The 13,170-nt window shown below is 38.6% G+C and overlaps 1 protein-coding gene across 6 annotated transcripts in view; it reads right to left on the bottom strand.

Annotated features, from left to right (window-relative positions):
• ATXN3 (ataxin 3) overlaps positions 1–13,170 on the bottom strand; it is a 33,394-nt gene that overhangs the window by 13,893 nt on the left and 6,331 nt on the right. For 4 of the 6 annotated variants that reach the window (XM_060004022.1, XM_069540411.1, XM_060004021.1 and 1 more), the window contains exons 2-8: positions 12,359–12,523; positions 12,087–12,131; positions 10,484–10,569; positions 9,992–10,058; positions 7,062–7,149; positions 1,310–1,442; positions 808–974 (exon numbers count right to left, since the gene is read on the bottom strand). In XM_060004022.1, the coding sequence (XP_059860005.1) occupies positions 808–974; positions 1,310–1,442; positions 7,062–7,149; positions 9,992–10,058; positions 10,484–10,569; positions 12,087–12,131; positions 12,359–12,523 (751 nt within the window). The remainder of the gene's footprint in view (positions 1–807; positions 975–1,309; positions 1,443–7,061; positions 7,150–9,991; positions 10,059–10,483; positions 10,570–12,086; positions 12,132–12,358; positions 12,524–13,170) is intronic. The other 2 variants (XM_060004024.1, XM_060004023.1) reach the window with 1 other exon arrangement.

Genomic DNA, 13,170 nt, shown 5'->3' with positions numbered 1-13,170 from the left:
TGGAAAGGAAAGGAAAGTACACAGAAATATCTAAAACTATTAAAGCTGGTGTCTGTCCATTACTGGGCTAATCTAGCAAGGCTCTACTAATCCAAAATGGGCCTGCACACCATATGGACTACTCATGAGCCTCCTGGCACACCTGTGAATTCCTTATTTAGATATTTAAGGAATTCAACTGACAAGTAATTTCATTAGAAAGTAGAAGGCAAATTCACATTAGACAAAATCAAAACTATCAAAAAAGAAAAAGAAAAGAAAACCCCTCACACTTTTAAGTAAGCCCCTTTGAACAACATCCCAGACAACTCCCTCAGCTTGGATTCCCTGAGGGATGCATCTTTACTCTCAGCTGATGGGCTTATATCACTAAAAAAGTGGGCTCACCGAAGTGGGCTTAAGCTGTAAGCTGCACAGCCACTAATTGTTAGAGTTTTGTAAAATCAATTTACTTTCTCTGTCCAGGCCTTCCTTCGTGTGCACCAGCATACATTTTTAGAACAGTTGGTCTGGGTAAGGGCCCACTGACCTCACAATGATTAACCTCAGTTTGCTACTGTGTTAGCACAGTATTATAACCAAGTGGAATAACCAGAAATAAAAATAAAACTAGTCCTAATATAACACAAGTCGTAAAAAGTTGTTTTAAAAGAAATCTAAAAAACAATAACTGATTGTACATAGCTATTGCTTCTGCAGTGATTGTCCAAGAACTTCTACCAATAGTACATTAACTTCCAGAAGAACTAAGAATGATCTGAATCAATTCTTCAACAGTGAATAAAGTATGTGTTGGAATGTCCATACCTTGCATGCTGAGCTGAATGGCCCTGCGGAGATCTGCTTCTTCATCTTCCAAGTCAATTTCTTGGCGACTTAGTGCCAGAGCCCTCTGCAAATCCTCCTCATCTTCGTCTAACATTCCTGATCCATCGTTTGCTTCTAAGACGCGTTCTAGATCTGTTTTCTGGACTCTAAAGAAAAAAAGCACTAAAAATAACTGCAGACCACTCTTCTATTTTAGATATAACAGAGACATTTATAAACCAAAGATTTTTATGTAAGTCAAAACTTACACATTTTCTGGCAGATAAGGTCTAATAATATAAAGGTTTTACTGTGATGTGAATCTAAGTATATTTAAATAATTCAGAGTTGATCCAAGGTTAAACCAATAAACTTCACTAAAACATAAAGGTCTAAAAAAAATCACCAATAATAAAAGGACCTCATCTTCAGTGTAAGCACGAAAATTTAATTTTTGTAATGAAATACTATCATATATTCCATACTGCAAGCTCAATTTTACCTTTGTTCTTTGAGTTGTGCTAATTCTTCTCCAATAAGTTTTGGTCGATGCATCTGTTGGACCCTGATCATCTGTAGGAGTTGGTCAGCTTCACAGTCTGGCAGATCACCCTTAACAACAAATATAGAATAACCTAAAAAAAAAAAAAGGCAAAAATAAACTAAAACAGTTAGCAAGTGATTCAAAATTGATTAAAAATGACAGCAGGGCTTCCCTGGCAGCGCAGTGGTTGAGAGTCCACCTGCCGATGCAGGGGACACAGGTTCGTGACCTGGTCTGGGAGGATCCCACATGCCGTGGAGCGGCTGGGCCCGTGGGCCATGGCCACTGAGCCTGTGCATCCGGAGCCTGTGCTCCGCAACAGGAGAGGCCACAACAGTGAGAGGCCCGCGTACCGCAAAAAAAAAAAATGACAGCAGATAGAGAGGCAGCACAGAGCAGTGGAGTGAGGACACAGACTGAGGAGTCAGGAGTACCTGGGTTCAAATAATGATTCTTACGCTTACTAGTGGGGTGATCTAGAACAAATTACATAGTCTCTGAACCTTGCTTTCTTCACTTGTAAAATGGGAAGAGCCATCTCACAGAGTGACTATGAGAAATAATCGAATCTGTAAAGGGATCTACTAAAACAGTGCCTGACCAAGTAGGTTACACTAAATGATACCAGAGAGGCAAGGAAAGGAATAAGGAAGAGCAAGGAATCTGGAATCAGATGACCTGGGTTTTAATCCCCTATCTATTTCCTAGCTGCCTGGCCTCTGGTAAACCCCTTTACCCATCTAGGTCTTGGTTTCTTCAACTGCTACATAGATTATACTGTACCTTCCTCGGAGGGCTATTTGAGGACACAATCAGAGGATGTGTGTAATAATGTGTAATATGGGTAAAATGAGTCATCTGTGGAAACAGCTGCCCCTGACCCTGACACTGACACATACACATCCCTCCAAACTGAAAACTGGAGCTGGAAAGCCAATATCCCAAATCTAGTCAAGGTGTTGAAGATGCAGTTCATGTTTTGAAAAAATTACACTGGCCCAGTGTAATTTTTTATAAATACGATTCTAGAAAGCCAGGGTTTTCCCAGCTGGATACGCCACACAATAGCTAAATAAGGGTGGGCTACACCTAAGTCACTCTAATCAATTTATGTTTTTCTTCATTTCTTATTTTTGGCTGCACCACGTGGCATGTGGGATCTTAGTTCCCCAAACAGGGATCGAACCCGTGCCCCTGCATTGAAGTGCAGAGTCCTAACCACTGGACCTCCAGGGAAGTCCCTCAATTTACATTTTTCTACCATAAATTTTCTTCAACTTTGGTGCTTGTTATGGATATTCTTTGTGAACACTAACAGATAATGAAACAAATGAACAAAGATGAAAAGGACTGTTAATGGAAAAACTCAAAAGAGTAAATCATAATACACTTAACATTTGTTTCTCACAAGGACAAGTGTGCTCAGAGTTCAGATGGTTTAACATGTTTTACACCAATAAAATTGTTTCTAGATTCTAGAATAAACTATGTCAGCTCGCGATGCTATTCCATGAAGGGTATCAGGAAGGGCAGAAACTGCCTTATGGAGGTGGCACTGTAAGGATCTTGGGTTTCATTCAAGATTAGATCTCATTCTAAGTGTGCTAGGAAGCCACTGAAGGGTTGACGAATGAAGGTGTGCCATAATGTGCATTACACTTTAAAAAGCATTCTAGGCTGCTTTATCCACAAAATATATAGGAACCAGTGTGCAAGAAGAGTGGGTCTTACTAAAATGGAAAACCTGAGGGATAGCATATATGGGGAGAAAAAAAAAATACGTCTTTTGTAGACGTGTTCAGTTCAAAATGCTTTCTGAACTTCTGAGTGGAGATGTTAAAGTTAGGAGTTTGGAGTTCAGTGTAGATGTCTAGGCAGAAGATAAAAGTCTAAGGAATTATTGGCAGATAGACTTTATTTAGAGATGATATTTAAAATAATGGGAGAGCAGTCAAGAAGTTGTCCAAAGACTGAACTCTGGGTCACTTCATTAGTTAGAGATTGAAAAGAGTAAGATCCATAAAAGGAATCTGAAAGAAGCAGCCAAGCAGCAGGTAAACCTCCACAGAGGCCTGGAAGCCTTGTGTAGACAGTATTTCAAGAAGGGAGGATATAGCTAGGAACAAAGGTTTTAGGCATAAAAGAAAAGGGATACAAGTATATAAAGTCAAAGAAGTTACAACACTATGATCCTACATGTAAACTGGAGAGAGGTACATGACAACCAACATGGTAGCAATAAGCATGCCAGTGCCCAGACTGTGATCTCTAACCACCATTACTAAAAGGGCAGGAAACATACAAGATAAGACTGAAAATTCTTACTATATGAGAAAGAAGGGCTTCAAAAGGCTAGAGTGGTCATTTCAGAAGCTTGGGAGTCAAGTTCAAAAGGTTCCCACTCATCCAAGATGGGACAATTTTGTGTATCAACATGAATAATAATTACAATGGACTAAACCAAATGAACTATGGTTTTAATGGATTTGTTTACACTGACACTTCAGAAACAAACCAATTACCTTTGGAGGAAGGATACTATGAAACCGACTCATTTAAAAAACTGATAAAAGAAATATTTATCCTGCTTTTTCTATATGAACTATACTTCAGGATAACCAAACAGTTGATGAGGGAAAGTTTATTTGTATAGAAGTCCTCCAACTAATAAATGAAGGAATGACAGGAATCTGATATCACCATTTTGCAGTCTTCAATGAAATAACGGACTAGGCATTGATCATCAATAGCTACCCAAATCACAAAAAGAGAGCTAACTAGACACCACCATCTGTAAAGAGAATTCTGTCCTCCCCAAATCAACCGGAATCTGATCCAGCCTCTAGATATAAGGACCAGTCTATTGGGCATCCAGGGCTCAGACGAAAAAAAGGATGCAACCAGCAAAATCTAGAATGTGGGAAAGAGAACAAAAGATCCATTTTCTTCAAAAGAATAAATCAAGGAAAAAAATTAAGAGGAGAAGAAACCTATAGATATATTTTAGAGACACAGCAATCCAATGGAATCAATTAACTTTATTTCAACCTGCTTCAACTGTAAAAAAAAAAAAAACAAAAAAAAAACCCAGAAGAATTAACCAAGGAGATTGGAGATTTGAACACTGGCTGGCTAGTTGGTGTTATTAGTTGATGTTATTACAGAATTGTAATTAAATTTTTGTGTGTCATTATAGTATTGTGACTATATTTTTTTAAGGAGTCCTTGTTTTTTAAAGATTTTAATGAAAAAGACATCTACAAAGAACATAATAAGACAATTAGTATTTTCTCAAAATAAACTGGAAAAGGAAGTGGCTAGGGTAAAGGTAAAACAAGACTGGCCATGAGATATTTGTTGAGGCGGGGAGAAGGGTACGTGAGGATCCATCACATTATTTTCCATACTTTATACTTGTTTGACATTCTTGGTAAGAAAGTTTTGTTTTATTCTGTTTAAAGGAGGATATAATCAACTATACCCTCAAAAAAGATGAGGTCAAAGGAAGACTGAGAATTGAATACTGGCAGTGGCAAATGTGGAGGTCATTGGTGACACTGAGAAGAGGGTTTTCAGTGACACATTGGTTATGACAGTGTAACTGGAATGAGTTCATGAATAGGAGACAACACCCTAGAGATGATTCTAAGGAGAAAATAAAAATGGGAGACAGCTGGAGTTTCCTGGTGTTAAAGATGCTTTTTCTTTTTACTCAATGGAGAGAAAAAGTGTATTTCTCTGCTGATAGAAATAATACAGAAAAGAGGGGGAAACTAATCACACAGGAGAGTGGAGTGACAAAAGCAGAAGCAAAGATCCTGAGTAGGTGGGAGGAGCTGGGATCTAGCCCCAAAGTGGAGAGGTTGGTCTTGGTTAGGAACAGGGGACAATTCATCTATTTTAATAGGCTCAAAGCACAGGTAGAGATAGAAACAAGGTGATAGATTGCTGGTAGAAAAATGAGGACGTTCTCTTTTAGTTGCTCCTGTTTTCGTAGTAGAATATAAAGGAAGGCCATAAGCTAGGAGTCAGGACGGGGGAGGGGAGTGGTTAGATGTTTGAAGGCATTAGTTGTGAAATCATCACCTTGGACAGTGGTAAGTGAACTAACCGAGAGAACATAGTAGGGATGTCAAGCAGCACTAAAGGCTCATTTGAAATTTGTGATCATATAAAAATTTTAAAAAAAATTTGTGATTATAAATTTAAAGCAAAATAAATCATATTTTATCTTTAGTCATGTTCAGCTGTTCTGATGGAGGACTGCACAAGCCCAAGATTGGGTTTTAACCAGGGTTGGGATTTTGTCTTAAAAGTATGATGGAGGGGGCTTCCCTGGTGGCGCAGTGGTTGAGAGTCCGCCTGCCAATGCAGGGGACGCAGGTTCGTGCCCCGGTCCGGGAGGATCCCACATGCCGCGGAGCGGCTCGGCCCGTGAGCCATGGCCACTGGGCCTGCGCGTACAGAGCCTGTGCTCCGCAACTGGAGAGGGCACAACAGTGAGAGGCCCGCGTACCGCAAAAAAAAAAAAAAAAAAAAAAGTATGATGGAGGGAGAGAAGGACAAAGGAGTTGAGAAATGCAACAGAATTATTATAATGATGGATTACTGGAAATAAGCAGGGTAATACAGGATTTTAGGATGTAAGGGGAATGTTTAGGTTTGTAGTAGGGTTTAAAGAATTGTTGGAAATAAAAAAATCCAAAAATATGGTGTAAACATAGAGGCAATAGTCTAAGAGTAGGATGCTTACAACTGGGATTTGAAGGTGGTAGTTAGTAATGGCAAGGCAAGAGTGAAGAAAATGATCTTTGAAAGTAAGAAGAGGTTGAATTGGATTGATTTTTGATGTAGAAATCACCAAGAAAGATGAAAGGAGTTGAAGTAGAGAGATGACAGTGAGTCAGATCCTAAAATCTTCAGTGGAAAAGGAGGAAGATCAGAGTGCAAAAGACTACAAAGGAGCATGGGGTAGAGTTTAATCTCGTGACATGTATTTCAAAGCACCTGGAGTTTTTAGGGAAGAAGAGTGGCCAAGAAGGGGCAAAGAGGAGCAAGAAGAATACCTACACCTCCCCTTGGCTCTGTGGTATGTGGGGTACGGAAGACAAAAGAACCATTACTGTAGAAGGGCTGCAAAGGAATCAGCATCCCCAGGGGAGGGCCAAGTGTCAGCAAGAATGCTAAATGAGCAGTTATCATCCAAATCACAGCCTAAAGCTCACCACATAAAACATAAAAATTATATCCCTGCCGCTGCCATGAAAACAATATTGTTACACTCACTCCTTTTTTTAACTTTTTAAAAAAATTAATTAATTTATTTATTTTTGGCTGTGTTGGGTCTTCGTTGCTGTGTGTGGGCTTTCTCTAGTTGCGGTGAGCGGGGGCTACTCTTCATTGCAGTGTGCGGACTTCTCACTGCGGCGGCTTCTCTTGCTGCGGAGCACGGGCTCTTGGCACACGGGCTTCAGTAGTTGTGGCTCGCAGGCTCTAGAGCGCAGGCTCAGTAGTTGTGGCGCACAGGCTTAGCTGCTCCACGGTGTGTGGGATCTTCCCGCACCAGGTCTCGAACCCGTGTCCCCTGCATTGGCAGGCAGATTCTTAACCACTGCACCACCAGGGAAGCCCCTTGTTACACTCACTTCTAAGGAAATAGTTTTATTTGGCTACTTCAAAAGGTAACATAAAATGTTCAGTCTTTACTTACCTTCCTGTTGTAACTGAGCCAAGAAAAGTGCAAGGTATGTGTCTGATATTAATTCTGGACCCGTCAAGAGAGAATTCAAGTTGAACCACTGGAAAAAAAGTTGTCAATGTTTAAGTTAGTGCACATGTAAGTAATAAGGAAGTTTCACATGTTAAGAATAGATATAACCCATCTAAACTTAGTAAGACTGTCTAAAGACTGAAAACATGTCAAATCAAGATTTTTTTAAGTAATTAAATAATGTGATTCTAAAAAATTGAAATAGAATGTTGCAAATTTATCACTATTAAATGTTTTAAAAGTTTGCTTTGAGCCATAAGCTTTAAATCCCTCCTCCAAAAAAGAAAAGAAACTGATAGCCAGTATTTTAAAGTATCTTTATTGATAGCGACAATTAAATCTTTTTTCAAAGGAAGAGCCCAACAAAATCCTCATCTAATCATATTATATTGGTGGAAGAAAAAGGAAAACTACCCAGTTTTCTCAGTGCTGATAATCTTGGTCAAAATAGTTCAATTGAGAGAAAGCCAGACATTCCAGGAAGAGAATTTATAATTGCCAACTCATTTTAAAAAGTAAGCCATTACTGCATGTAAGTAACATCATTTGGTCACTACTTCATGGGCCTCCTAGTTTAACCCACAAGATACAAAAGTTTCAGAAGTTACTGTCAGCAACATGACCAACTACTTTTCCTGGATTTTCACAGAGATAATATTTTTCTCAGTCATCTTTTTCTTTATACAAGGACCTCAGACAAGAGTCTATAGGGAAAAATACAATTTTAAACAAAAGTACAAATTAGAACCAAAGATAATAAGCCATACTTTGACATTTCCTGTATTTGTCAAAGATAATTTGAAATGTGTAAATTCAATTTTGAAGAACTAAAATTTTAAAAATTTCTCAAAATAGGGGACTTCCCTGGTGGTCCAGTGGGTAAGACTCTGTGCTCCCAATGCAGGGGGCCCGGGTTCGATCCCTGGTTGGGGAACTAGATCCCACATGCATGCCGCAACTAATAAGTCCACATGCTGCAACTAAGAAGCCCACATGCCGCAACTAAAGATCCCGCATGCTGCAACAAAGATCCCAAGTGCCACAAAGAAGACCCGGCGCAGCCAAAGTAAATAAAGAAATACAAAAAAAAATTTTTTTTTCTCAAAATAATAACGTAAGTTTACATGCAAATCAATACAAAAGAATTTCTAGAATTTAAGTCTTCAGATCTTGAAAGTGAAGAATACCTGATCATATTTTTAAAGATCTAAATAAAACCCAGAGGTTAAATAACCTTGGCAGTTGTCCTGCCCTGGTTTTTCCCAGAGTTGATTCCCACCTGGGTCAGTCTTTCCTGCATCACACCACACCTCCTTACTTGCTCTTTGCCCCCCCAAGGAGGGACCTTAAGAAATAATCAGTTATGATGAAGCTGCTTCTAGGCAGCAGACTTAAAAGGTAATAGCAAGGCTTTTGTTTTTGAATTATCTTGTATTGATTTAATTCAACTTTCTTGATTTCATTTCCTTTTTTGTTTTGTATTAGTTTGTTTTTTAAAACAGCTTTATTAAGGTATGATTGACATGCAGTGAACTGGCCATATTTAAAGTATACAATTTGAAAAGTTTTAACATATGTATATACCCATGAAGCCATCACCACAACCAAGAGTGAACATATTCGTCACTGCCAACTTTCCTGCGCCCCTTGTAATCCTCCTCTTTCACTGCTCCTTGCCCTCCTCATCCCCAGGCAACCACTAGTCAATCTGCTTTCTGTCGCTACAGATTAGTTTGCATTTTCTACACTTTTATATAAATGGAACAATATGGTATGTAGTATTTTGTGTCTAGGTTCTTTCACTCAGCATAATTATTTTGAGATTCATCCATGTTGTTACATGTATCAATAATTCATTCCTTTTTACTACATTAGCCTGTTTTCAATAATCCTCTTTCCGGACTTCCCTGGTGGCACAGTGGTTAAGAATCCCCCTGCCAATGCAGGGGACACGGGTTCGAGCCCTGGTCTGGGAAGATCCCACATGCCACGGAGCAACTAAGCCCATGCGCCACAACTACTGAGCCTGCGCTCTAGAGCCCACAAGCCACAACTACTGAGCCCACGTGCCACAACTATGGAGCCTGCGTGTCTAGAACCCAAGCTCTGCAACAAAGAGAAGCCACTGCAATGAGAAGCCCACGCACCGCAATGAAAAGTAGCCCCCACTCGCCGCAACTAGAGAAAGCCCACGCACAGCAACGAAGACCCAATGCAGCCATAAATAAATAAACAAGTAAATAAATAATGCCAAAAAATAATAATAATCCTCTTTCAAAGTGTCAAAATTCTAAGAAAAAGGACTTTAACTCTTTCAAAAATGGTATCGTGTATACAAAGATCACTGGCAATTATTTTAAAAAATAACACTTTAGGTACTTTTCTTGATCTTAGAAAAAGCCTTGCTCAAGACACATTCCATGTCCTTTTTTTAGAAAAAATAGAAATGATTTATGCAGATACATATATTACATGGCATTTTGGAATGCGAATAACCTTGTTAAGCAAAAGCAAACATGACTGGAAATTTTTATTCATGCTAGACACTATTTCAGGCTTTGTGACATTGCTACGCTTAATACAAACCCATGAAAATAGTAGTTAACTGACGGAGCATCTTTACAACATAAAAACTCATAAACATATTAAAAGTAACCACGGCTGTATTGTCTTATTAAATAGAGAATTTTACTTATGTCCTCTCTCTCTCTATTGAAACCAGGCCACATACACACATTACTGGTGAGTTTCATTTGCAACTGAAGTGAAAGGGACAGGCGCCTTAAAGACGAAGGCACAAATCCCTTACACTTCAGTTGCAAATGAGCTACAGAATGAGGAAAAAGACAGGGGAAGAGGGGAAGCATTACCTGTTTTCCTAATTTTCTAACTGTAAACCAGTGCTCTTTATAATTGCATATAAATGATCTTTCATTTCTAGAAACAGGAAAAAAAAACATACATAATATTAAGTTGAAATACTAGAGTTCATATTCATTTAGTTTGTCTATTGGAAAGTATTACACAAAACCTATGAGGATTTAGGATTATATTCACAGTTTTAAGTATCACTGATTTTTAAAAAATTACAAAACAGTATGAATCTCTGTGCAGATAAGTGACGCCGTGCAAAAGCGATGGCACCACACCCCATTCAAGGATCAGCTCTGCACTGCCAGACACTGAGGGGTCAGGAGGGCTCAGTGGGCAGATGTTCACAGACAGCCGCAAAAGGTGAACTAGGAAAACCTGAGGGATTGAAACGGGCAATATCAAAACAAAAGCATGCAAGATGTATTTTTCTCCTTTAAGAAAGTATAAATTTAAAAATCAAATGTAGGAAAGGCAAAATAAAATCTTACATGGGATCGATCCTGAGCCTCTGATACTCTGGACTGTTAAACAGGATTAGTTCTAAACCCCAAACTTTCAAGGCATTGCTTATAACCTGTTATAAAAAAATAACAACTTTTAAAAATTCCAAATTTAAGTGGTGTAGCCATGTTAGTTGTATACACAATTGTAGTTCATATATAAATTTCCCCAGAAGGTTATGGTTTTTAAAGTGTGTGTGTGTGTCTAGATATATCACTAAGTCCATAAATAATATACAAACGTAACATTAAAAGAGTACTTTTTACACTAAGTTTCTGGAATGTTCCAGAGAACCACACAATTCCTAGATAAAACTGCCTCAAAACTCCAGATGTATTTTCTATCCAGTAAGTGCTACTCTTAAAACTAGTCCACTGCAAACGTGATAATTTGGCTGCTACGGGTCCTGCTTTAGAACACTGATAGTCAACTCACTACCTGATATGTAATAATGATAATTTTATGTCTATTAAAATGAGTTATTTCTGGGGATTTAAACCGAAGCTTTCATAAATTTTAAACTTCTGTTATCATGGGTTTGTGATTTGTAGGAAAAAAAACAAAAGATAAACCTGATTATTTCAAACTGAGAAAAAAAAGGGAAATTTCTGAAAATTCACTACCTTCCCTCCAAGGTAGCCAACAAAGCAGTAAGTGAACCAGGCACGACTACAACAAAAAGTGAACGCTATGAGGTGCGCAAATGTGAACTGGCACCAAGAGCAGCGCTGCAGGGACTTCCCTGGTGGTCCAGTGGTTAAGAATCCACACTTCCACTGCAGGGGATGCAGGTTCCATCCCTGGTTGGGGAAGTATAATAAGATTCCGCATGTCACGGCCACGTGGTACAACCAAAAAAAAAAGAGCAGCGTTGCACAAACAGGAAATGGCAAGCACTGGCCCTGCTCAGGCCTCTGCTCCAAGCCGTGCAGTAGCTGTCACCTGGAACGGTCCACAATAAAGCACTGGTTGGAAACGCTGGTGACTGAGGAGTCCAGGAGGACAGTACAGCAGAACACAAGCAGAGATATCTGCAGAAAACGTTCCCCCAAGAGAAGTTCTAAAGAACGCTGGATACGCCTCACAGGTGTTAGAAATGGAATGAAAGATCCACGGATGAAAGAATCAATCTCACAAGTACACATATATTCACCCACAGAATTCAAGGGGAGTGATAAGATTTAAAAAGGAAAAAGGCAAAAGACACAGACCATAATGAAGGAATCCAATCCTAGTGGGCTGATTTAAATGGAAGGTAGGAAAGTGTTGTATTTTCTCAAATTTACACAGGAGATGGTAAGTTTGAAATCCTGCGACTTACTGGAATTACGGTTATTAGCATCCGGATGCAAATTAACAACCTCCTTTGAGGAAGCCCTCCTCTGAGATGAAGATCCTGTCATCCTAATTGTCATGTTTATCTGCATAAAAATCTAGTACTCTGGTATAGAATCTTAAACATAATCTACTGGAGGAACTTCTGAAGGTTACATCATTACAGTGACTATGAAAGACTGTGAAAAGCATACCCTGAGCTTAAACAGTGCCTGGGACATAAACAACACTTAGTAGATGCCTGTGACTACTTACTTGAATAGAGAAAAAGCCACTGTCATCCATATTTCCAGAAGGCTGCTGTTTAATTTGGATAGGTAGTTGGGACAGGGGTTGAGGGTGGGAAGAGAAGGATAGTGTCATTAGTGTGCATATTTAAAGTAACATCTTGTGCATTCCCATCTACAAAGACGAGAGCTGATTTATAATTAACAAGTCAGATCCCCATAGGAAGAGCGGTTCATCCTTTTCTAAACAGCACCCACATTTCTTTAAGAAGTGTGATTTAGTGAGTTTAAAATCAGTACCTGCAAAAATGTGCGATAGTCTTCACTAGTAACTCCTCCTTCTGCCATTCTCATCCTCTCTTCCTCATCTAGCTGGTGTGCAATTGAAGATAATTCCACAGGGCTGAAGTATTCTCCTTGTAACAGGTTATTCAAGCAATGCTGAGCACAAAGTGAACCTTCTTGCTAATATTTCCAAAAGAAAAAATTCAAATGGGATTTGTAAAACAGATTTGTACAGTATCTTCCCTGAAACAGAAATTTAATCATTAATTTAACACAGCCAAACCAAACATTTTTAGCTTTAGACAAGCATGATTAACACGGGTACATGCATTTTCATTTGTTAACATTTATTTTATAATTCTACCATTAATGAAACTACAATTATTTAGCTATATGATCAAAATTTTAAGAAGGATTTATACTAAACAAACATCATCTGTCAAATACACCAAATCCAATTTTTATTAAAAACTACTCTATTATAATAAACATTTAGCCTCCTTTGTTTTCAGTGGCCAAAATAAATACATTTTTGGAGATTCCATGGTAAATTACTAATGCTGAAAAGGAATTTTAATCCCTAGAACATTTTTTCTTTTAACAAGATAATCTCTAATCCATCTAAATGTTCGTTCATGGAATTTCAAATCCATGAACAGATGAAGAATCTCAAAAATTGATATAGTAAGAAAAATTCTGTTCGATGTTTATGAAAACTTATAGCTACAGAGCCAAGGTTCTCTTCAAGAACTCTGCAGATAATGTACACAGTTTTGGTGCATGAGCAAAACTGTCCAAAAACCACCCCTGGAGTTCACTTCTGGACA

The sequence above is a fragment of the Delphinus delphis genome, chromosome 2 (assembly GCF_949987515.2).
Source record: "Delphinus delphis chromosome 2, mDelDel1.2, whole genome shotgun sequence".
In the NCBI taxonomy this organism is placed as follows: Eukaryota; Metazoa; Chordata; class Mammalia; order Artiodactyla; family Delphinidae; genus Delphinus; species Delphinus delphis.
Note: the sequence above shows the minus strand (reverse complement) of the source record. Positions and strands in the feature narration are given on the sequence as shown.